This window comes from Emydura macquarii, unplaced genomic scaffold (assembly GCF_026122565.2).
Source record: "Emydura macquarii macquarii isolate MOO-44397 ecotype Brisbane River unplaced genomic scaffold, CSIRO-AGI_Emac_v2 contig_1119, whole genome shotgun sequence".
In the NCBI taxonomy this organism is placed as follows: domain Eukaryota; kingdom Metazoa; phylum Chordata; order Testudines; family Chelidae; genus Emydura; species Emydura macquarii.
In genome coordinates, this window is record NW_027131256.1 from 233,122 (window position 1) to 258,582 (window position 25,461).

At 51.7% G+C, this 25,461-nt stretch overlaps 2 protein-coding genes across 2 annotated transcripts in view; both read right to left on the bottom strand.

Annotated features, from left to right (window-relative positions):
- ATN1 (atrophin 1) overlaps positions 1–8,234 on the bottom strand; it is a 40,333-nt gene extending 32,099 nt beyond the window's left edge. Inside the window, 3 exon segments of the mRNA XM_067545890.1 lie at positions 6,715–6,849; positions 7,653–7,747; positions 8,189–8,234. The gene's annotated coding sequence lies outside the window, so the exon portion shown is untranslated.
- Positions 8,235–14,458: 6,224 nt separating this feature from the next.
- Positions 14,459–25,366, bottom strand: ENO2 (enolase 2). The gene is made up of 12 exons (XM_067546340.1): positions 25,233–25,366; positions 21,131–21,232; positions 19,743–19,838; positions 19,412–19,470; positions 18,513–18,582; positions 18,189–18,322; positions 17,778–18,000; positions 16,836–17,033; positions 16,536–16,737; positions 16,200–16,308; positions 15,965–16,023; positions 14,459–15,473 (listed from the first exon to the last, which is right to left on the bottom strand). Exons 2-12 carry the CDS (start codon positions 21,213–21,215, stop codon positions 15,404–15,406), a joined length of 1,305 nt encoding a protein of 434 aa, XP_067402441.1. The 5' UTR covers positions 21,216–21,232; positions 25,233–25,366; the 3' UTR covers positions 14,459–15,403.
- Between the last annotated feature and the right edge of the window lie 95 nt (positions 25,367–25,461).

Consider the following 25,461-nt stretch of genomic DNA (forward strand, 5'->3'; position numbering starts at 1 on the left):
GGCGCGGGCTGGGGGCCGGGGGGCAGGGCCCGCAATGCGCCCCGCTCCTGCCTCCCTCCGCCTCCGCGCGGCGCCTGGCTCCGCACCGTCGCCCCCGGGGCTGCCGAGGCGGCGGAGGCGGCGGCGGCCGGAGGAGCGATGGCCGTGGAGCCCCGCCGCTTTCAAACGCCGCCCCGCCCGCCCATCGCTCCGGCCGCGGCCGCCCTTAGCCGCCTCCCATTTCCGAGGCGCCCCCCGCCGCGCTGTCACCCCCCCCCCCCCCCCCCGCGGCTCCCGCCCCCGCCCCGCCAGACGAAATGTGTCTGAGCCCGGCCCGGGGGGGGCGTGTGAGGGGAGCCGGGGCGGCCAGCCGCGGCGGGGGGGGGCTGCTAGCGCCGGGAAGGGGGGGCGGGGGAGCCAGCCAGCCAGCGCCGGGAAGGGGGGGCGGGGGAGCCAGCCGCGGCGAGGCTCGTGCTCTGCGGGCAGGACACCGGCCCCCCCCCCCGTGAGCGCCCCACTTGCTCCGAGCCCCGCCCCCCCAAAAACACAGACCTTCCCCCCCCCCCAAGAGAGAGCGCGGGGAGCGGCCTAGCAATGGGCCCCTGCGATCAGCCGGCTGGGGGGGGGCGGGAACTGCGGGGGGGGGCTCAGTCGGTCAGCGGGGGGCCGAGGTGATATTAATAATAATGATTATCCCAGCAGCTTTGTCTGGCTGAGCCGCCGGAGCCCCCTCGCCTCTGCGAGCTGCTGAGCCACTGTCCCGCTCCTGCCTCTCCCCACATCGCTCGCTCCATCCTCCTTCCTCCTTCCCTGCAATTCCTCCTCCCTCCCGCCCCGATACAAAGGAACAGGAGAAGCCTGGAGCTTTTTTGGCAAGACAGACCCCGGGAGCCAGAGAAAAGCCAGGGAAGAGCCGGCTGGGATCGCTGCGGAACTGGAGTGCCCAGCGGAGCAAGCCTGCCTGAAGTGGGGCAGAGAGCCAGGCCTCCCCAGCCTAGCCCCAGGACAAGGGATGGTGCAGACAGTGGGGCTGGGGATGCACCCCCGGGAAGGGGGTGGCCTAGCCAGGAGTGAGGCAGGCCAGAGCGGCACCCCTGGGACTGGAGTTACTAAGGCAGGGGCTCTCAGACCCCTCGAGAGGTTGCGAGGTTATGCTGGGGGGATTGCGAGCTGTCGGCCCCGCACAGGCCGGGGTTGCGGCTGTCAGCCCTGTGCGTGGCTGACAGCCAGAGCCCTTCATCGCCGGGTGGCCAGAGAGCCGCGGCTGCTGGCTGGGTGCTGTGCAGGCAGTGCCGCCCCCAGCAGCAGCACAGAAGTAAGGGTGGCCTGCCGTGAGGGGGGAGGTTGGCACTTTTGGGGGGGAGAGTCGGCACAGCCTGAAATATTTTCAAAGGGGGTCCCGGAAAATAAAGTCTGAGAATCCCTGTACAAAGGGGGTCTACTCACCACTTACTAATAGCTAATAATCTATCTCCCAGTCCGTAAGCACCAAGGAAATCCTGAGAATTTCGCTGCCGCCAAAGTGCAGCCACTTCTGGGGCAGGAGGTCGCAGCTATTTAACCGTAAAAGACGAGGAGACTCTTGCATAGGATGGACACTGACGAGAGAACGTAGAGGCAGAAATAACCTCCCACACTGAAATTTGGCAGGGAGGTTGGGGATAACAAGCCGATTCTTGGGAAAAGTGACAGGGAATTTAAAGGGCCCCGAGAGCTTAGGGCTCCAGGGTTATATCATTATTTTTTTTAAACAACACCTCTCTCTGCGATCCAGGGTACATCCCAGCACCCGGTCATGGCCCAGGATCCCACTGAGGGCAGAGTGCCCCCGTGCTGAGTCACCCACCTGGCTCCCTGCGGCAGACCACACCTGTCTACTGCGGAGCCATTTTGCCCTCACTGAGGCAAAGAAAAGCGACCCCTACTGATTCCTGGAGACCGTTCCCTGCAGCAGAGCATCATCCAGCAGCATGCTGGTGTTTTGGGGTCAGTACTGGCGTAGGGGGGGGAGAGGGTCCCCTACTGAGCCTCTCATATCACTCCCTGAAGTGTCAAGTGTGCTTTGAGCAGGGATCCTTTCCAAGTTCCTGAGCCCTGTGTCTGTGTAAGGTGGCCAAGGCTCCATGCCTGGCCTTCGCTTTTGCCAGCCTGGATCTAATCAGCATGCAGAGTCTGCCTGAAGGATTACACAAGCTGCACACACTTCAATTGCTCACACAACTCCCCCCCCACCCCACACACACACACATCTTTCCCTCCTGTAGCCTGTCCCATCCCCCTTTCCCAGTTACCAAGCAACGGCACAAAGGGAGAGTCTAGCGTGGAGGCCAAGAGAGGGCCCTGAGCCCTGCAAGAATGGATGAGAGTGTAACCCAATCGGAGCCTTTCCACCTGAGAATGAGGGGGAGTGAGAGAGATGGAGAGCAAGAGAGACAGATAAACACACAGAAAGAATGTAATAAAAATACTGAACAGAGCCAAGTAGCTGAATGCCCTAGGAAATATGAGATACTTACCCAAAATTATAAATCCACACAGTGAACTGGCATGAAAATACGACGGTGACATCCATAATAAACCTAGTATAGGCCTTATTTTAGCCTCTTTATAATCTTATCGTTTTGGCTTGGAGCATTCCAGAGGCCTCAGAAATTGCCAAATTTCTTCAGATGCAAAGAAAAAAAGTTTCTGTGAGGTCTGAACAAAATATTTTTGAGTTACAAATAATTAAAAAATGATGCTGAATTTTAAAAACTTGGGATTTTATCTAATGTTTCTTTGTGTCCCTCTAGCTCAAAAACGGGCAGTTTGCTGCCCCTTCGAACTATCCACAGCGTTCAGTCTCATTGAAAATAGATGCACTGGCTACATTTGTAGATAATATGTTGTAATTAATGAAGTAGCTAATGAATTTTGGTTTGACATAGAGGTTTCATTCTGCTGACATTGGTGCCAATTGGTGATTTCAGTCGCTGTTTATGTTGGGAGCAGGATAGGGTATTGTGTGTGTGCGTGCATGCATGTATGTGTAAGAGAGAGTGTGCAAGCAGATCATGCCCTTGGTTGGTTTAAGTTTTGAAGTTAAGGGTGCTCCTCCACTCAGCACCTAACAGCTTCTTTAGCACAAGTGTAGGAGCCTTTATTTCTGGAGCTGCATCATAAGAATTCTAATCCTGTTACTATTAGTTTATTACATTAAAAAATTACGTTACAGGAACATTAAGGCTGCAAAATCAAGAGCTCAACAGTTAAGAAGTGCTAGAATTAAGTTTGCCTGTAACCTTAATTCAGACCCCTTGTGTGTACACATTATGATACAGTTTTTAATTACATGATTCCAAACTATTTTTTTCACAGGATGGGAAGCTAGTCAATATTCTTTTTATCTGCATCATTCAAAATGTGGCCCCAGGCCTTATTTACTGACCACCCCACCCCACCCAAATGCTGCACTGAATACCGAATTATTTATTTTGTCATGGGCATTTCTGTGGCGCTCATCACCATAATATCTGAGTGCTTCACAAATATCAATGAACTTATCTTCACAACACCTCTGTAAGGTAGGGAGCTATTACCCCCATTTTACAGATGGAGAACTCAGGATCAGAGAGGTTAAAGCCAAACATGGCCACTAATTTTGGGTGAGCACATAGGTCCTGATATTTCAGAGTACTTAGCATTTTTACAACATTTTATATGTGCAGAGCACAGCTCCCTGATCTCAGTTGCAGCTGTGATTGCCCAGCACTTCTGCAAATCGGACCCCAGGATCTCCAGTCAGGCACACAGAAAATGCGGAACACACAATTAGTGACCACCTGAAAAAAGTTTGGTTTAAGTGACTTGCCCAGCATCATACAGGAGCTCTGTGGCAAAGGCAGAGATAAAACCCAGTTCTCCAGGGTGTCAAGCATCTGCCTAAGGCCTGGACTACTCTAGGAATTTACTTCAGTATAGTTATGTGTCTCAGAGGTGTGAAAAATCCTGAGGGACATAGCTATGCTGACCTACCCGCCCCGATGTAGACCAGCGCTAGGAAGAATTCCATCAACCGGGGTCCTGTGGAAAACAGAATGTGATTCTGTAATTAAAGATTTGTCTCATAATGTATACGCACCAGGGGACTGAATGCAACCTTAAATTCTGGCATATCCTAACTTTTGAGTGCTTGACTTTGAAATCCTAACTTTCTGTTAACATAGATTTTAAAACGTAATGTATTACTTACATTGTGGAAGCATCTAGGGGTCTCAATCATGGATCAAAGTCCCATTTCACTGAGGATTATGCAAACAAATAAAACAAAGTCTATGTCCCAGGAAGCTCACAATCTATATTTATAACAAGACACAATAGGTGGCTAAGCAGAAAATGGGGTGGGTGACAAGATAATAGTAAAGATGTATTTGCATACATGATTAGCCCTGGCTTTGCAATTTTGTGTGGCTTATCACGGAGAAGTAGTAGTTTCTCCAAGTAAGGCTTATTTTTTGGCCAGAGGAGAGGGGACTATTATGTGGGCACATGACAAAGGGCTGAAGGGTAGTGGGGCTAGAAAAGGGCCTTTCCAAGGGTTTAGTTTTGGGGAGAGGAAACTATGGCCAGCATAACTGAAGGGGACATGATGGGAAACAAAGAGGGAACTCTCAGCTCGCAAACCAAGGAGGTTCACTGGCTAATGGTGCTCCAACTTTTCCAAAGATGCCAGCCGCCCTCACCTGAATTGGTGTTAGACAGTCCTACTGTGGATGCAAAGGCACTCATTCAGAATGGCTTGTTTTGGGATGTCAAACAACCAACTGAAGCAAAAATGGTTGAGTGCTCTAGTGTAGACAAGGCCCCAGTTGGACTTATTGTAGAGTGAGGGAAATGACACTAGCTCACCTTTGTAAAGACCTTTGAAATCTACAGGTCAGTGAAAAGCATTATTAGATACATTTTTTCAGGATGGGAAATAACCCAGAGAGATGCTGAGTGACTCAGCGGGGGAGGAGGGTACTGAGGCCTAGTAGATCAGACACTGGTTATAGAACCAAAAGCTTTGTGTTCTAGTCACAGGTCTGATATTTAACATGCTATCATTTTCTATCACTTTTCTACACATGATTTTCTGACATTCCAAGGGAAGGCGCCTGTGTTGTACACGTATGTATGGCTGACAACTGTAGATAGAGTGTGTGCCTTTTTTGCCAGGTATGGATTGAATAAAGCAGGGATCACACTTTACTTTGGTGTATGTGAAAATACTTTCCAGGGGTAGCAGCTTAGCCAATATGTTCCAGATTTGGGAATATTTTCTCTCTCTCCTTTGTCCCAGAAAAATTAAACATAAAAAATAATCTATGCTAGGGGGATGCTAAACTTGCCCGGAGAAGCACTCAAAAATCAGGAAATGTGAAAATTCATGGCCCCCCCGCCCATGTATCTCCATTTATAATGCTGTCTTTAATTATATGAATATAGACAACTTCTGAAATAATAATAATAACGAGAATCCTGTAGCACCTTAAAGACTAACACATTTCTGCAGGCATAAGCTTTCGTGGGCTGCAACCCACTTCGTCAGATGCATGAAATGGAAATCACAGATAGGAGGTATATATATGCATCCAAGGTTAAGAAACAACTAATGGGGAGGGCAAGCGCTAACAAAGTCAATTCAGTTAGGGTCCAAGTCCCTGTTCAGACCCAGTCTGATTGTATCAAGTTTGCAGATGATTTCTAGCTCTGCAGTTTCTCTCTGAAGTCTGTTTTTGAAGTTTTTTTGTAGAAGTATGGCAACTTTCAAGTCAGCTACAGAGTGCCCTGGGAGATTGAAGTGCTCTCCGACTAGCTTATGAATGTTACCATTTTTTATGTCTGATTTGTGTCCATTTATTCTTTTGCGTAGTGACAGTCCGGTTTGGCCAATGTACATGGCAGAGGGGCATTGCTGGCACATGATGGCATATATTACATTAGTGAACAGGGACTTGGAATGGTTATCTCATTACCCTTGGATGTATATATATACCTCCTGTCTGTGATCTCCATTTCATGTATCTGACAAAGTGGGTTGCAGCCCACGAAAGCTTATGCCTGCAGAAATTTGTTAGTCTTTAAGGTGCTGCAGGACTCTCGTTGTTTTTGCTGTAGACAGACTAACACGGCTACCCCTCTGGAATAATAATGTTGCCTCTTGTGCTGAGTGGAGGGCTGAAATTCAAGGCCTTGTGGGGTGGCTCCATTTGGATGAGAACTCAAGGAGATGGTGATCCTTGGTGAATCTGTTTATTTACAGAAACATACATAAAGTCCTGTTTGCCTGCAGAGCAGACTCAACATAGCACACAGGCAGTTTCCTTGCTGCAAAATCCCCCAGTGAGCCCCCCTTGTCAGCCTGCTGCCCAAGGAGAGGCTGCCTGCCTGTCTCTGCTGCCTCACGTTCACACAGACCCACTTCTCCTGGCTTACTCTAACTCTGCCTGCAACCAGCCCTTAGTCGCTGTATTTGGAGTCACACTGGAGCTCCACATGACCCTCTAGGTTGCATGCTCTGACCAAGGAGCCTGGGCCATTTGACTCACAATACTCTTAACAAGTTATCTGCCTCTATCCATCCTTTCAATCGATTATGTTTCTTCCCTAACAACTCTAAATAGTGGCCCACTACAACATCATATTGTTCATTTTTTACAGTCTTTGGCCATCAGCTCCAAACCACAAGCTCCTACACCTGACGGTATCCAGTACCTCATAGAAGTTGCCCAGCAACCAGAGCTGTTGGGGACCTTGTCTGTACCTCTCCTGTGTATATCCCAAAGGCAGTAGGAGGGTTAGGAGAAGAGCTCCTCCTCTTCTTTGGTCATGTTCCACTGCTGCCCAACCCTTAAGGTATGAGAAAAAAAATAGCATGATATTGTAGGGAGGCAGTAGCTCTCCATCATTAAGGCTGCGATAAATGCCCTATTATAATGTTGATTTTGAGAAATGCACCCTATCCCCACCGCCCCACACACAAGCACAGATACACACACTCATGAGTGAGAAAAACAACAGTCTTCATGCTTTCAGTTTTCGGATTAAATTTTGTTCTGAAATGTCAGCTAAACAGAGTGAATACATTTTGAGATTAAGAAATTTACAAATGCTTCCTTTTTGGAAATACTGTGAAGTGTCTAGCATCTCTTTGTATGCCTCAGTCTGGAACTGAATGAACATTACACCGCAGTATTCTGATATAAACATTTTGATACTGGCTTGTGCAACAGGCAATTTTCAAGGGCAGAAATAATCAATTATTTAGGATATTACTATTAAATGTAAACTAGAAATGAATCTATAGCACTGAGGCTGATAGCAAAAAGAAAAAACAGATGGAGGATATAGTCTAGGATGCCCTTGCCAATGAGGAATTATTCCGTGACCAAAGCAAAGACATTGGGGCAACGTATTCTTATACATATTGCATTCTCATTGACAAATCCTTTCATTTATAAAATCAGAGATACAGAGGTGATATATTGTTTGTGTGTAGTGTGTTCCCATCAACAAGTGTTTTCCAGAGCCTTCATTGGCATACTGGGGTGATGGTATTGCTTATTGACCATTAATCTTCACTAACAAATTCTTTTCACAATAATTTCAGTGCTACATGGGGAACATAACTAGTAGCTGCCTGCTGTTATTACCTTGGCCAGCATGGCCCATTTCTCTAATTTAGTCATTTGGTGATATATCCCATCACATGGATTTAGTTTTTTTTTGAAAACACATCTTCATTTACCTACATAAAAGAGAAATATGAAAGCAAATGACAGGAGAAGAAAACAAAACCTAGGAAATTTCAAAACTAAAAAAACCCAAACAAACAACAGTTAAGGTTGCTAAGCAACATCACATCATTTACAAAACCTAAGTACTTAAAAGCAAGTAAATGAATAGTTGAGTGCCCACATAATAAATATAACATATATTCATATCTGATGCAAAGAAATGCATATTTTATCACAAAACAACATTAACTACGATGCTAAATAATTACTGTTTTCATCGGTTATCTAGAAGTAAAAACACAATACAACCCTTCTGAAAAAGATACCTAAATTATATGCCTATACATTACTGATATACTGATCTGCTCACCAACAAGTTTTCATGCAAACATAATGTTTGTAACAATGCTGTATGTACAGAAAACATCATTATCAAGACACAGCACACACACCTGTGCCAACGTACTCCAATCTAGCAGTCTTCTGATATTCCAGTCCTGCCCAAATTATTTGCTGATGTACCTCGGTCCAGACCTGCAGCCCCCTCAATTCCAGACCCCCCCACACCAGCTCCGCTAATACCCCTCATTTCTGACCAGTAAGCCCTCCCCCTCACACACACACTAGTATTTCAGTCTTCAGCAACCTTGCTCACCCTGCTAAACTCACTGACAGATCGACTAAATAAGGCAATTTAGCAATTCTGCCTTTTATGATCTCCTCTGTGAGCTCCGTCCTTGGACACTACCGCCCTCTCATGGGAGATCCACAATCCAACATCCTCCTCTTCAACCTCCTCTCCCCTACCTGCTGAAGAGATTGCATTTTGAGAAAAGGAGAGGAGAGGGAGACAGGAAAATGGAGCTTTAACCAAGGTGATTTCTGAACTACAATTCCCAGAATGCTTTGTGTACTCCCCAAATGTGGCCTCACAAATGATGTCAGATTGCACATTCCCATATCAGTAGGTGGTGCTCAACCCTCTGAGGCAGTGGGGATTCTGTCCCATGGTGGTTCCGTTTATGTCTACACTACAAGCATAGCTGCAACACTGCTGTCAGGAACCTGCAGTTGAACCCAGGTCCGCCAGGTACAGCATTCCTAGCCTTCCTGCTGTAGCAGCATACTGAGTCATGGCTCCCGACCAATAGCCTTAGTGCGAAAGGCCTACAGCCCCACAGCAACCACACTCCAGGCCCCTGATTGGCTGGGCAGGCAGCATTCTTATTGGGTACCTGGCCTATATAAAGACCCCAACAGGAAACTGTCTGAGCAACAGGCTCTTGCCTGCTGATTGCTGCCCAGACCAGCGGTTCTCAGGCTGTGGGTTGTGCCTCCAAAGGGGGCTGTGCCATCCGCAGATGGGGTTGCAATGATTCCTAGCGTGTGGAGGATGCCATTTTGCTCCACACAGCGTGACATTGCATGTGTGGTGCATTTAGAGTGGCCACGGGGCAACAGTGGGACACATGCAGGAGCCCTGCCCCCTCTGTGGCCCTGCCTCCTGCCCCTCCTCTTCCCCTAAGACCCACCCCCTGCTCCTCCTTTTCCCCCGGGAGCCTTCCCCATGGCACTGGCCAGGCTAGAAGCTGGAGCCAGGTTGTGGTAAGAGCCACCTAAGAAGCCCAAGCTGCTGTGGGGAATCCCGGACCCTCCACCTGCCCTGGGGAAGGGGCCGGAGTGCCCAAGAGCAGCCCTTGATGGTCCGGGGCTCCCCCCAGCAGTCCTGGCTCCTTGGGCAGCTCTTACTACTGCTCAGCTCTGGCTTCTGGCCTGGCCAGGGGCAGGGCCTCGGGTGGGAGAGGAAAAGCCCAAGAAGCCTTTGAACATCTGAAGATGACATTCACCTCTGTGTCCATCCTCACATATACCCCAACCCAAGGTGGCCACTCATCCTAGAAACCGACGCCTCCAGCATCACCACTGGGGCAGTGCTGTCCCAGACACAAGGCCTCAACCAAGAATTTCATCCTTGTCAGTACTAGTCCCACATCTCTCCTGCTAAGCACAATTATGACATTTCGAACAAAGAACTAGAAGTCTAAATACTAAGGTGGGTGAACTTGAGTGCCTCGTATTAAATGCGGTATTGAAATAACAGGCATCTTAGAAACTTGGTAGAATAAGGATGATCAATGGGACACAGTAATACCAAGATACAAAATATATCCGAAGGATAGAATAGGTCGTACTGGTGGGGGATTGGCATTACCTGTGAAAGAAAGCATAGAGTCAAGTGAAATAAGAATCTTAAACGACCCAAACTGTGCCATAAAATCTCTATGGATAGTAATTCCGTGCTTGAATAATAAGAATACAGCAGTAGGGATGTACTACCGATCACCTGACCATTATGTTGATAGTGACTGTGAACTGCTCAGGAAGATTAAAGAGGCTATAAAAATAAAAAACTCAACCATAATGGGGGATTTCAATATCCGCATATTGACTGGGTACATGTCACCTCACGATGAGATGCAGAGATAAAGTTTCTTGACACCTTAAATGACTGCTTCTTGGAGCAGAAAGTTCTGGAACCCACAGGAGGAGAGGCAATTCTTTATTTAGTCCTAAATGGAGCACAGGATCTGGTCCAAGAGGTGAATATAGCCGAACCGCTTGGTACTAGTGACCATAACATAATAAAATTTAACATCTGTGTGGGAGAAAACACCAAAGCAGTCCACCACAGTAACATTTACTTTCAGAAAGGGGAACTACACAAAAATGAGGAAGTTAGTTAAACAGAAATTAAAAGGTACAGTGACAAAATGAAATCCCTGCAAGCTGCATGGAAATTTTTTAGACATCATAATAGAGGCTCAATTTAAATGTATACCCCAAATTAAAAAATAAAGTCAGAGGACCAAAAAATTGCCACCGTGGCTAAACAACAAAGTAAAAGAAGCAGTTAGAAGCAAAAAGGCATCCTTTAAAAAGTGGGAATTAAATCCTATTGAGGAAAAGAGAACGGAGCATAAACTCTGGCAAGTGACGTGTAAACATATAATCAGGAAGGCCAAAAAAGAATTTGAAGAACAGCTAGCCAAAGACTCAAAAAGTAACAGTAACAATATATTTTGTACCCTGGTATTACTGCGTCCCACTGATTATCCCCATTCTACCAAGTTTCTGTGATGCCTATTATATCATTATCTTCATTTAACATTGAACTTTTTTTAAGTACATCAGAAGCAGGAAGCCTGCTAAACAACCAGTGGGGCCACTGGATGATTGAGATGCTAAAGGAGCACTCAAGGATGATGAGGCTATTGCAGAGAAACTAAATGAATTCTTTGCATCAGTCTTCACAGCTGAGAATGTGAGGGAGATTCCCAAATCTGAGCCATTCTTTTTAGGTGACAAATCTGAGGAACTGTCACAGACTAAGGTGTCATTAGAGGAGGTTTTGAAACAAATTGATAAATTAAACAGTAATAAGTCATCAGGACCAGATAGTATCCACCCAAGAGTTCTGAAGGAATTTAAATGTGAAATTGCAGAACTACTAACTGTGGTATGTAACCTATCATTTAAATCAGATTCTGTACCAAATGACTGAAGGATACCTAATGTGACACCAATTTTTAAAAGAGACTCCTGAGGCGATCCTGGCAATTACAGGCCGGTAAGCCTAACTTCAGTATCAGGCAAATTGATTGAAATGATAGTAAAGAACAGAATTATCAGACACGTAGATGAATACTATTTGTTGGGGGAAGAGTCAACATGGCTTTTGTAAAGGAAAATCATGCCTCACCAATCTACTAGAATTCTATGGGGGGGGGGAGGTCAACAAGCATGTGGAGAAGGGTGACCCAGTGGATATAATGTACTTAGATTTTCAGAAAACCTTTGACAAAGTCCCTCACCAAAGACTCTTAAATAAAGTAAGTGGTCATGGGATAAGAGGGAAGGTCCTCTTCTAGATCAGTAACTGGTTAAAAGATAGGAAAGAAAGAGTAGGAATAAATTATCAGTTTTCAGAATGGAGAGAGCTAAATAGTGGTGTCCTCCAGGGGTCTGCACTGTGAGCAGTGCTGTTCAACATATTCATAAATGATCTGGAAAAAGGGCTAAACAGTGAGGTGGAAAAATTTGCAGACGATACAAAACTACTCAATATAGTTTGAACTTAACTATCTTGAGTAGTTTTGTAGATCTAGAAGAGGACCTTCCCTCTTATCCCATGCCTCCCCTGACCTCACCTCCCTATCTTGTTGACTCAGCCCCTTGGATTGCATCTTCCAGCTACCGACCCCTGAGAGAACTTCAACCACAGTCCCAGACTGCCTCTAATACTGATTGGCTACCTGACCATTGCTCCGGACTGCCCCTTCGCCCGCCTTGGCCACCAGCCATCACAATGCAGCTGTGCTGCGGTAGTGTAGATGCTACAGCACTGGAAAGGGTTTTTCCATCACGTTAGTCAGTCTACCCCCGAGCGACATAGCTAGGTCGACCTAAGTTCTAGGTGTAGATCAGGCCTTCCTGTGGAGTCATTATTGAGTCCAAAGCCCCAGCATAGTGGTTCTTGGGTTTGTTGTGCTGCTGGATGGCCCCGACCCATTGATTCCACTGCTCATCTGGTACTTTCCCTGCATGCTGGGTGTGCTAGCTTGCTGTCCCGGCACAAGTCACCTCAGATTATTACAACCTCACAGCTTCCATTGGCTACAGCTTTCCCTTCATTTGTTATCCTAAACTAGTGTACAATGGAGCTGTGAACAGCTGCAGTGCGCTGCTTCAGAGGCGGCTGTGCTGGCCGTGTCAGCCCCAGGAAGTGCGTTTGGGTTTTGATCTGCGGGGGAGGAGGGAGGTGCTGGAGCAGGGATGACAAACTCATTCCAAGCTGGGGGCTGACTATGAGTTTGCATCTAAATGTAGGCCTATACTGCTCTCCGTACACAGTGGGTCTCGGCAGTGATGTCAGTGGAGTTTTGTACAGAGATCACAGGTAGATTATTGTCTTTATGGAGGACCTACACTATTAGTTAACATGATTTGTCCAGTGCCTATTTTCATATGCAGTATCACTCAGGAGGCGAATCTGCTCCTCTTTAGAACCTTGTCTGCCCTTTTATTGCTCTTCCTTCTCCATTCTCATTTCTCATTTCTCTGTCCCTGGCTTTGTGTCTCATCTCTTTTCCTCCCTCCCTGCAGCAATTTCAAGCCCGCCCTGTGAACTTCATTCCCACCCCCTTCCCCGTCCTATCTGCTAAAAGATCAGCAATGAATTGTTTAATGCTGCCATACAAAGTGTTGTCATTAGGCAAGCTTAGAGTCCTATTGCTATGAGAGCAATGGGAGGCCAGGAGTTTCCACCTCTCATTGTTTCAGACTGCCTGCCTGCCCGCTCAGGAAGATAATGCAGCAGTCGCTTCCAATTTGGAAAGTTAACTCCATAACCATGAGGGCTGGAAATGTACTTTGTTAAAAACAGAGACTCTTCCCGTCAGCAGAAGCGGGGTGTGCCCTGAGTTCACATAAATATGCCAAGTGGGCTGTGTGTTTAAACCCCTGGGGGTTTATTTCTAGCAGCTGGTGCAGGGTGTGTGCGCGTGGTGGGGGGGCTCAGTCTCCATCTTCATTCAACCCTGGCTTTCCTCCAGCACCACAAACTACTACCTTCCTTAGACCCTATTCCTAGGAAATCCCTTCTACTGGGAGCTAAAGCCCTGCTGAGGCTGGCATCAAGGAGCCAGTTGGCGCACAGAGTGTTTGCCTGCAGGGATGTCGCCTTGTCCCCTTTGAACTAGGATGCAGATGAATGAAACATCTCTTTCGATGCCTGTTTTCAAGGCATTGCCTTTTCATCTCGCCCCAAATAGCTGCAGTCCCACCCTATCACCGGTAGGTAGCACCCGGCTAACCAGTTTGAGGCCTGCCCTGCTCATGGCTCCAACAACCCACGTTAACTTGACCGGGGAGTGTGATTTTCAAATTCCTTGCACAACTTCTCCTTGCAGGAGTTATTTTGGATGGGGCAGGGTTTGGGGTGGGACTTGACACCCAGCACTGACTCTTACCTCAGATATTCTTCGGTCTCTCTCTAGAATTTCATGGCTTGGAGAGCATTCTGGGTATACAAACACATGCATAGCCAGTGAGCTACAGCCTGCAGTGAACTGCCTCTTACAGTGCCATGAGGAGGTCTACTGGGCAGGAGTTGTGTGTGTGTGTGTGTGTGTGTGTGTGTGTGTTGGGGGGGGGGGGGTGAACCACATCACCCCACCACACCATTTCCCTCTTGCTTGGTGCTCGTTTTGGTGATCTTTTCTCCACTTTCCCCAATCCCATGCAGCACAGAATCATAGATTTGTAGGACTGGAAGGAACCTCAACAGATCATTTAGTCCAGTCCCCTGCACTGAGGCAGGCTATCTAGAATATTATCTAGACTATCCCTGAGAGGCGTTTGTCTAACCTGTTCTTAAAAACGTCCAGTGACGGAGATTCCAGAACCTCCCTCCATAACTTGTTCCAGTGTTTAACTACGTTTACAGTTAGGAAGCTTTTCCTAATATCTAACCTAAAATCTCCCTTGCTATAATTTAAGCCCATTGCTTCTTGTCCTGTCCTCAGTGGATAAGAAAAACAATTTATTACCGTCCTCTTTATAGCAATCTTTCACATACTTGAAGACTGTTATCATGTCCCCTGTATGTTCCTATCTCCCAGAAAGTAACATACAGAGAGAAATTTCAGGCCGAGCCAGGGGACTCAGGTGCGAAATAGATTTTAATTGAGTTTAGGGTTTTGGTTTTGTCTCTTTTGCTCATTTGAGGGTGGATTGTCCAGAGGACAAAGCAGATGTGATGGGTGGTAACGGGGTGCAGGAGAGAGAGAAAGCTACAGAGAAGGAGACCGTGAGGATGAGGTCAAGGAAAGCAGCCAAGAATATATGTGTGCGTGTGTGTGTTTTTTTCCACACTCACATACCATAACGCACTGACCCACAACACTCCATGGAGCAAATGACCCAGAGAGTCATAACATGCACACACAAACCAAGTGACACAGAGCAGTGAACCTCAGCGGTAAGCTGCAGACAAACACAGCTCAACACAACACTCAGAGTCAACCACACAGATTCCAGCACACTTCAGCATAGACACACCTAGGGCAAAAGGACACTTGGAGATCAGCAGAGACACACACAACACAAAGACACACATCCCCGCACAGCAAACAGCCACTGATAACACAAGAGTCAAATACAACTATACATGCAGACTCACTCTAACCAGCACACCACACAAAGGGAAATGCACACAACCTGACACCACACAAACTCAAACACATCATCTGCTCTCCACACACACAACATAAACACCAGCAAATATGCTTGTGCAACCTAATACCCGAACAGAATGACTCGAACAGACCCACACACCGACAAAAAATACACACAGCGCACAGCCAGACACGCTCACAACACCCCACAGCAAGAGACAGAGGGAAGCCTCATTGTTATCTTTCCCTTGGGTAATTCCAGCTAGGGAGACCTGCACTCAGGGATTTGAGGAGAGAGGAGACCAGATGCGGAGTGGAAAAAGGTGAGCGAGAGAGAGAGAGACAGGAGGGGGGACATGGTGCGGGGAAGGTGGCTCCAGAGTCTGTGCATTGGGAATTAGCCGGGGAGTTGCGCGGTGCCATGGACAGTGTTCAAAGGACACTTGGGTTGCGAAAGTTGTGTCCAGCGAAGCGAGCTTCATCCCCAAGCTCTTCCTCAATCCTGCCAGGGAGAGACAGAGAGGTAGCGCAGCTCAGAGCCTCAGTGCCAGTGACTGAGCTGGGCACGAGTAGCCAGAGCGACACAGCCCGTCAGAGCACAGCACGGCATGGGGCAGGGCAGGCAAACAGGCCACTCGACGTGTGGTGACTGCACTGACAGGGGCGTCGTGTCCGGGAGCAGGGAGAGAAGCGTCAGTCTGGGGTACTGCACTCAGCTCTGGGATCCCTCTTGAGACATTCCCATGCTGGCATCCCCAGTCTGGAGACCCCCTGTCTCCCTGCACAGTCACTTCCTCCCACTGAGGGTGACCAGATGTTCCGATTTTATAGGGATAGTCCCGATTTTGGAGACTTTTTCTGTTGCCTTCGGCCCCCTGTCCCGATTTTTCACACTTGCTGTGTGGTCCCTCTACTCCCACCCCAGTGAGTCTGTCCCCTCATGGAGCCAGAGACACATTCCCGCCTCTGCATTCTCAGCCCCAGGCCACTCACCTCATGAGCTGGTTGTATTTGGCCAGCCGCTCAGACCTGCAGGGAGCGCCCGTCTTTATCTGTAAAACATTCATCACAAAGAACAGTGAGACACGGGCCCCGCATGGGACCCTGAGTTTGCACTGAGAGGTAGGAGGGGGATTCATTCTCCATGTTAATGCAGTGCCAGTCTTCACCTCCCCTTTTCCTCCCCGAAGCTCTCCGGAGCCTGGATTTCAGCTTAGCTGACACGTACCTGCCCAGTACACAGGCCCACAACCAGGTCAGCGATGAAGGTGTCTTCAGTCTCCCCAGATCGGTGGCTCACCATCACTCCCCAGCCATTCTCCTGGGCCAACTTACAGCTGCAGGGAGAAATACTGAAGTCAATGGATCATCCTTCTTGGGCCTCTACCTGCTGGGGATGGGACCCTAACACCCCCACTCCCCAGTTATGGTCCTTGGGGCTTCTACCCCTTGTGATGGGGACCAAGGCCTTGTCTATACACAAGAGCTGCACCGAGTTAACGAATCATTGTAGAAAGCGCTGTGGTTCGATTGGTGCTGGGAGCAGGTGGCTGCTTGGACTCACGCTTGAATGGCTTCAGTAACTGATCCAATCTGGTTGACTTTGAGCAGGAGGCAGTTGCAGGCCTTTTCGTCAACAGCTCGCTTGATGCGTTTGGGGTTGGTCACCGTCAGGTCGTCCCCCACAATCTGAATCCCCACATTGGCTGTGAACTTGGACCAGGCCTCCCAGTCATCCTGATCAAAGGGATCCTCGATGGAAACCACTGCAGAGACAGGGAAAGGTGCGTGAGTGAGATGCTGCCTTGTGTGGTCCATACGCCAAGACACTACGCACTAAGATTCACCAATCACAGCAGCTTACCTGGGTAATCACGTACGAAGCTTTGGTAGAGGTCGCCCAGCTCATCTGCAGAGATGTAGCGGCTGGAGTCATCAGGGGATTTGAAGTCCAGGTCGTATTTGCCATTGCGGTAGAACTCAGATGCTGCCACGTCCATACCAATGACGATCTTCTCGGTGTAGCCGGCTTTGTCGATGGCTTCCTTGAGGAGTTCCAGAGCTGGGATGGGAAGAGAGACAGAAGGCGATTCAGCCACCACTCGTGCATTCTGGAAAAACTCCAGAACCCCAGGTACTCAAATGCCTGATGGGCAGGAACAGCTGAGAGAGGCCAAGAAGGAAAGGTCCCTCTCTGGTGAGACCCTGCCTGGGAGAGAGAGGACAGCAAACTACTCAGGAGTTTGCAGTGGGACCGAGCACAGAGGGGAGGGATAAGTAGGTTGGGGCCGCGTGTTCCAGAGCAGAGAGGGGATAGTCTCTGGGGAGACCCCACCTGGCATGCTGAGCCCGGCTATGCGCTCCTCGGGCCCAGAAAGAGATCGGCAAGTTCTGGGAGCTCAGAGAAGCGCTGCAGACACACTCCAGGGGCTGGAGGGGTGAAGTTCTGGGGACTGATTCTAGAAGAAACTCAGCTGAGTGAAGCCATGACCCAGGGGGAAGGAGATGGGGATTGTCTGCAAGTGTGTGAGGGAAGGTGTTGTGCAGCGGGACTGGAAGGGGGTGAGACTAAGCCAAGGGGAAGGAACTGAGAAGCTGTCCTCCAAGGCTGAGGGATCTGTGGAGCTTTGGAGCTGCCGCACCAAGGGACAGACCAGGGGCTCCAGCACCTGGGAAACTAGGAACTGAGTGTCCTGGGGAGTGGATGGGGTGGGGGATTGTGATCTGCCCTGAGCCCCAGTACGAGGGAATGGGGTCCGGCTGTCCCAGCTCTGTCCTTTTGCTCTCTTCTCTTGATGTCTCTCACCTTCGCTGTTCTCCAGGATGTTGGGAGCGAAGCCGCCCTCATCACCCACGTTGGTGGCATCCTTCCCATACTTCTCCTTGATGACGCTCTTGAGGTTGTGATAGACCTCGGCCCCGATGCGCATGGCATCCCGGAAGCTTTCAGCCCCCACGGGCAGGATCATGAACTCCTGCATGGCCAGCTTGTTCCCTGCGTGGGAGCCTCCATTGATCACATTGAAGGCCTGGAAAAGTCCAGAAAGAAGCAGGGGGTGAAACTGTCAATACCCCAGCCCAGTCCTGGAGGGGGTCTCTGCTGAGTGGGCGCATGGGTCCCCATGTGTCCACCGTCCTGGGCTCCATCCCACCTCACCCCACAAGCTCTCAGTCTGTTTGCAAATGGACTTTGAAGCCAGGGATGGAAAATTCTTACAGGCACAGGCAGGATGAGCTCGGCGTTCCCAGCCAGGTCAGCGATGTGTCGATACAGGGGCACATCCTTCTCTCCAGCGCCTGCCTTGCACACAGCCAGAGAGACCCCCAGGATGGCGTTGGCTCCAAATTTAGCTGTGGACATTCCAAAATCAGGGAGGAATGAACCCTTCAAACATCCTCAGTCCTGCCCTGCAGCTCCCCCCCATCTAGTCCAGTCCTGAGTTCCCCACACAACTCTGTTAGTGCCCCTCAACCCCGCCTGTTGTGTCCCCCCACACTACTCTGAGGTTCTATTTCCCATGCCAAAGGAGAGTGGAGTTACATTTATTTTCTGTCCCGTCCATTTCCAGCATGAGGTTGTCTATCTTCTCTTGCTCCACCACAGAGAGGCCCTGCAAGAAGACACAGCTGCTAAGAAGGGATGTTCTGGGAAGAAAGGCAGCTGAGAGCGGGCTCTGTGTGTAACCGTACAGCACTTGCTGTGCCGTGTGCAGCACATGGACTCGGTATACATCACAGCTCCGCCCTGCTTGGCAGAAAGTGGCTCTGTGGCTGGGCCATGCAGGGGTACCACCTCTAAGGTACAGAAAGCCAGGACACACGGCGTGACCCTGAGTCCCCAGAAGACTGGCCAGCTGGCTGCGTGCACTGAGCATCCTTACAGATTTCCCAGGCCAGCGCTCTCAAGAAAGGGACGATCCTGGGTAAAGCAGGACAGTGGCTGCCTTATGGCATAATGCACGGTCACTGCCCGATGAGACCACGGATTACGTCACGGGAAATTCCAGATTCTGCGCAAACCAGATCCGTGGGGCAGAGCATTGTGAATGCCGGATGGAGACGGGGGAGACGAGCGGGAATGGGAGTGGAGGTCTGGATGAGGAATGTGCGGTGCTCCAAGAGGCGCATGTTTGAAAGAGACGGGGAGCCCTACACTGCGGGGCAGCTGCAGAGGTGCCAGGTTAGATGGTAACTGGAGTATGGGGGAGGGAGGAATAAAGCCCCACCCACCCAGTGGAGCACAGCCCAGTCGGACACACACACACACACACACTCACACACAGAGAGGGGCCTGTGAGGGTGTGTGCCTGGAGTCCCAAGCAACAGCGAGGTACCAGTCGAGCTAGTGAAATGAAGAGCGCGACAGAGAGGCGGAAAGAGATTAGAAGACAAGAGAGTAAAATCAACCCCCAGGAAAGGAGAATAAAGGGATATCCTTACAGAGCCCAGGAGAGCTGGGGCGATAGTGCTGTTGATATGATCCACGGCCTGCAGCACCCCTAGAGAAGGGAAGAGATAGAGACAGCGAGTGAGACAAAGAGACAGATAGAGACTCAAGGCCTGATTCTCCACTTGGTCCCACCAGCTTTATGGTCGTGCGACGCCACCGAGCTCAGTGGAATTACACCAGCATAAAACTGGGAGCGCTGAGTGGAGAATCAGGCCCTGAGCGGGACAGATAGACACTCACACTCACACACACAGAGCACCGGGGCTAGGAAGTTGCCTGAGACTGTTCGGTGAGGGTGAGCAGGAGCTGAACTTTCCCCACCTTTTCCAAGGAATCGGAACTTGTCGTTGTCTCGCAGCTCCAGCGCTTCGTAGATGCCGGTGGAAGCGCCGCTGGGAACCGCAGCGCGGAACATGCCTGAGAGAGAGCAAACCACAGGCGTGAAAAGAGAGGAAAGACGCAAGACAAAGGGGCAGCTTCTAAGGCCCTGCGCATCTCTTGCTTTGCCTAGCCTCATTGAAAACATACAGCCCGTGGGCGGTTTGGACAGTGACATTACCCCACAGTATAGGGGGGGAAACTGTAGCGCGAGGAGGGGAAAGGGCTCACCCAAGGTCACACAGTGAGACAGTTGCAGAGCCAGGTAGAGAACCCAGGTGTCCTGACTCCCAGCTCCTCCTTGGGGTGCTAGATCCTAGGTCCTACTAGATCTAGACTAGATCCTACTCCACTAGATCCTACTCCATCTCAGAACTAAACTCCAGGAGTCCTGCTCCTCAGCATCCTTTAGGGGAGCCTGAGTTTGAAGGATGGCTGATGGGTAATTCCTCCTTTTTGGGTGTTTCATTGACTAAAGAAGTGAATGAAGCATTCAGCTCGAGAAACCTGTGACAAACACAAACACACCTGGGTCCGTGCACAGATCTGAACACACAGGGGCACATGCACACATGTGCATAGAAATCTGTGTTATAAACCTGCTGATGTGCAAGGCACGTGCAGGAAAGTCCAGCTCCACTCTGTAAATACCGCCTCGAGAGAGGAGCACAGCAAACTCTGTGACATTGCACGCAGACAAGCACACCTGTGTGCATTAACTTGCGTGTAGTTACTGTATGTCCAGACACACAACCCCGTCCCGCGCACACAGAAATCAGCACTTTCATGCCAGTCTCCAGGCTCAGTGTCTCACTTCCGCTGCTCATGTCCTAGCCCAGCCCTGTGTGGACTGTAGACCTGCTGGCGGGGAATGAATATGCATGCTGCAGAGCACGCACACGTTCACTAGTGAAATCACACACACATGCACCCATCTCGGGATCCAGCACAAACCCTCATCCTTCAGCTCCAAAACCCATGGGCCTCTCCTGCCAGGCTAACGGAAGATGGACATGGATTGTACAGGAGGCGCCGTCTCCTCTCTGGCAGCCGCGGTGGCAGACACACTCATGAGCACGTTCGCTCCTTTGATGAGGTTACACCTTCGGGGCCCAGTTTCTCTTTGCTGTGAATTCACCAGCAGGAGTTAAATGGTCACAGTCAAGGGCCTGGGTGTTGCAAGGAGAAGGTGCCTGGCTGCAAAGAGACGTCGCTTGCCCAGATGGTGGCTGCTATTTCCAGCTGGCTGCACAGGACTGAACTAATTCCACTGCCGCTAAGTGCTGGCCAGCCCAGACATGCATAGTCTCCTCCCACCTTTCCAGACGTACCTTTTTCTGTGTACAAATCCACCTCAACGGTGGGGTTCCCACGGGAATCCAGGATCTCCCGCGCATGGAGCTTTTCAATGGACATGGTGATCCTGGACTTTCCTGCAAAAGAGTTGGAGATGGGCGGGCGGGGTGGGGGAGGAGAAGCAAAGAAAGAGGCTCAGTTCCGGGTTTCTCCATCGCAGGAGCCTCACGTCCTATCTGGGATCCGGACTTGGCTCTGGGCCCCTCATTCCCAGAAAGGCAGTGACAGGCCGGAGGGAACGCCGGCTGGGTTTACACGTGGAGGTGCGATTCCCGGTTCGCAGAGACAGGCTCGAGCTAGTGGCGTAGCGAGGGCAGCGGTGAGCAGCAGCCCAGACTAGCCGCCCGGCGTACATCCCCGCGGGGTCCGGGCGGGTTTGCACGTGCCATCGCTTGGGACTGCCCGTGCTGTCTTGGCCACAACGCTATTTTTGGCAGGTGTACGTCTGCTCGAGCTGGGGCCCGCCACCTCCGCCCCGAGTGTAGATGCAGCGTTGGAGACAAGCCAGAGAAACGCTTCCGGGCTAAACCCCCTGGCTCAAGGAAGCGATGGCAAAGGGAGGGACATGAGAACTGCTGGCACGTGCCGGAGGGTGTGATTCCTGAGGGGAGGGGGCTCGTTTAGGCTGAATGCGTTATTGCAAACAGGGGGATCAGGTAGCACCCCTGCCCCAGCGGGTGTCGAGTTGGCATAACTGGTTCCTCCTTCCCTCCACAGAGGCCCTGGCACCGGGAAGAGGCATTTCAGGATGGGAGCATGGCTGGAGCATGCTGGAGTTATCCCCAGCTGGCATATGCTCCCGTGGGAGCTGGCCAGCTGGTGCAAGTTAGAGCAACCCCTAGGCTGCTCTAACTAAGTCTGGGGCAGAGACTCAAGTCACTGTCATTGGTAGGTAGTTCTCAGCTTCTCCTTTTCCCCACTCCTGGGCTGCCCAGGGTGGCTGTGGGGGAGGGGAGCCACCCATCACGATCCTGCTCTTCCTGGGGCTCCCACAGTCTGGCAGGGAAGCAGGCGGTGGAGCACCCAGAGCTCCTTTCCTCCCTCCGCTGCTAGGCAGCAGGCAAGCAGCCGGGGAAAGCCCAGCAGCTGGGCAGAGGGCTCCCAGCTCAGAGCAGAGCTGCTCATGGGGAAGCAGGGGGGCAGCTCTCCCTTCCTCCTGGCGCGTAGCGATGGGGCTGATTCAAACACTGCCGTTTTCAATGGAGCACCGTTTCCATTCAAACTCCAATTCCCCCTTCCATCCTAGTGCCCAGGGCATCCCGGTGTTAGGGGCTTTGTCTTATATAAGCAACTATCACCCCCACCCTGCCAGCCTGACCAATCACACTTGCTAGCTGGTCACCCGACTCCGGTCACATTTCAAAGCCTCACGGTCCACAGGTTGGACACGTTTGCTTGGGGGGGGCGGGAGTGAGACTGAGACAAGGCAAAGCACTGCAGCAATCAGGGCCCTAGCACGGAGCGGCTGTGAGCCAGGGAGCCGTCCCCCTGGGTGAAGGGCCGGGAGCCCCAGCGTTTGGGGAAGGGGGAGCCAAGGAGCCCTGGGAACGGACGGAGGGGACCGCTCTAGTCTTGGAGCCCAGGGTGAGGGAAGAGGGGCACGGGGCTGATCCCAGCTTTCAGATCTTTAGTGCTACGTGTGAAGCATGCTAGTGTGTGTGTGTGTGTGTGTGTGTGTCTGTGTGTGTGTGTGTGTCTGTGTCTCTCTCTGTGTGTGTGTGTGTGTGTGTGTGTGTGTGTCCGTGTGTGGGGAGTCTGGAGCTCTCTGGTATGGACGGGGATGGGAGGTGAGGAGGTTTGACGACTCAGTCCCAGCTAATCAAGTTGGGGGTTGGGGAGCAGGGTGGCTTCGAAGGCCCCTCACCTGCCGGGCCCTGGTCTTTGGGGGCCCAGCGCAGCCCTGCCCCCACCCCAGCTCTCCTTCCCAAAAACCCACTTGTCTTCTCACCCAGCTGCCACCCAGACAAGACCGCAGCAGTAGGGAGCGGTACCGCGGGCACGGGCTGGGGGAATTCAATGCAACATTCCCCCCCCCACACACACACACAGCCCATGGCCCCTGGGATCCCCCCCAAGCTCCCATCCCTGCCCTTCTTTGCCCCTCCCCCATTCCTTCATCACCCCTCCCTTCTTCTCTTGCTCACACGGGTTCAGCCCCCCTCCCCCCCCTGGATAACCAGTTCGCAGTATGGATATTAAACCTGGCCCAGAGACCGGGGGAATCCGACTCTCCGATGGACAGCCCTGCAGAGACTCTACCCAGAGGACAAACAGCCAGCACCAGGCACGGTGAGCAGAGGGCAGGGATTTACACCACACAGCGTGTGGTGCAGGGAGCCCTGGAACATCCTGGGGGCAGGAGCGGGTCTCCAGCCCATCCCCTGGTGTCTGCAAATCACAGCGTTGTTTCAGGACAAATCCCCACTGCTCGGAGATCTCAGGCAGCGAAGTGAAGTGGAGAGTCTCTGGAGCCCGCTCTCCCTCTCACAACTCCCGTCACAGCCACCATCTGGGCTGGCATCCCCATCCGCTCCCCTAGCAGCTGCTCTGCACGCAAAATTCCTCACACCGTCTGTCAGCCCACACAGGTGCTCCCCCCATGGGAGTGCCCCAGGCCGAGCGCTCCCCGCCCAGCAGTAGCCAGGCAGTGCCCGTCCCTAGCAGGCAGCGTAAAGGAGGGAAGGGGGCAAGAAGGGACAGACCCCGCGGTGGAGCTCTGGGGGTGACATTTCCCAGTGCCTCTGCGGCCGCATGGCCAGCTCCATCCCAGGCCGTCCACGTTCCTCTTCTACCCAGGCCTGCCAGAGGCCGTGGAGCAGCCGGCTCAAGGACAGCAGAGGAACTAGCCGTCAACCATCCTGCACCCCCATCACCCGCCCTGTCCCTCTTTCCCCTCCTCTTCATCCCCTTCCTTCCTCGCTTCTCTCTGGCTCCCTCTTCCCCGTTCTCCCCGCCCCAGGTCACGGATGGAAGCACTGGCTGTCCTGAAAGCAGGCCAGGGGTGGATAAGCTGGAATAAGGGATTGGAACAGAGCCAGAGCCTGCAACTCCTGCGCAGCTGAAGAAGACGGGGGCGGCCAGCGGGCGGAAGGGTGCACCGGCCCTTGGGAGAGGCAGGCTGGGTAGTTTCCGCAAGGAGCCACCACGCACTGCTGGGCCGGGGACGAGTGGCCAGGGACATTGGCAGGAGGCTTGCGCTGCCGTAGCTCCCCCAGGCTGGCACCGCTTCCAGGAAGTTCACGCTGCCACGGCACGGTGTGGCAGACGCTGACGCGGCTGCATTGCCCCCCGCCTGCCGAGCTGGGCCGCTGCAAAGCACCGCCCAACCCTCCGCCCCAGATCTTCCAGACGGCTGCAGTCCTCCCCCAGTCAGCAGTGGCAGGGCGCTGCTCTACGGCTGCCGGCACTGCTCCCGGGAAGCTCACGCTGCTGCAGTTAGCGCTCGCTCGGCTGCCATCAATCCCCACCGCTGCCCCCCAGCGGGACGTGGGGCTCTGACTTATGTGCTGTCGCACAAGGCAATTCCCCACCCTTCCCCTGGGAGGCAGCTCTGTGCTGCTGCCAACGCCCTGCTGTCCTGGGGAACTAGCCTGCTCCCAGGGTTCAGCAGAGCTGCTCCCTCCACCTGCTTCCTCCCTCCACCCACACCTCGGACTAGTCCCCCTCCTCGCACCAAGTCCTCTCAAAGACAGCAGGAATCAGCTGCCCCGCACGCCAGGCTATGCCACGGCGTCTGGCTTGGGTGCCCTTGGGAACAGAACCTGCAGCTGCTGGCTGAGCCCTCCCCGAATAAATCCCCTGTGGAGAAGCACATCTGAGCTGTCCTGCAGCCTGGTGATGTAACACGGATCAGGGCAGGAAAGTGGGGGTTGCATGACATTAAAACAGGAAGGAAAGGAGAGGGGCAGAGGAGGGAGAATGCAGGGAGGGGGGGGCAGGAGGAGGAAGTGAGGGGAGTTTAGCTGGTTTATTTGCCTCTTAGCCTGGTCCCTCTCTCCAGGGAGCCAAGTGTGGGGGCCCCAGGGTGGGGAGTGTAGAGATGCACAAGGGGATGTTGGATGTGAGGGGGACACTTACCTTCCTAGGGCAGGGGTGAGCGAGAGACAGAAAGTGCTGCTAGGAGGAGGATGGAGCTGAGGAAGGCTGCAGGACCTCAAGGGGAGATGCTGTGTCCTCTAAGCCAACAGCGGCAGCAGCAGCAGGATGGAGACGCCCCTGATAGGGCCGAGACAGCAGCATGTGACCTGGAGCTGCGATGAGTCAGGATTTAGAAGAAGCTTTGCAAACAGCACGTAAGGGATGGGGG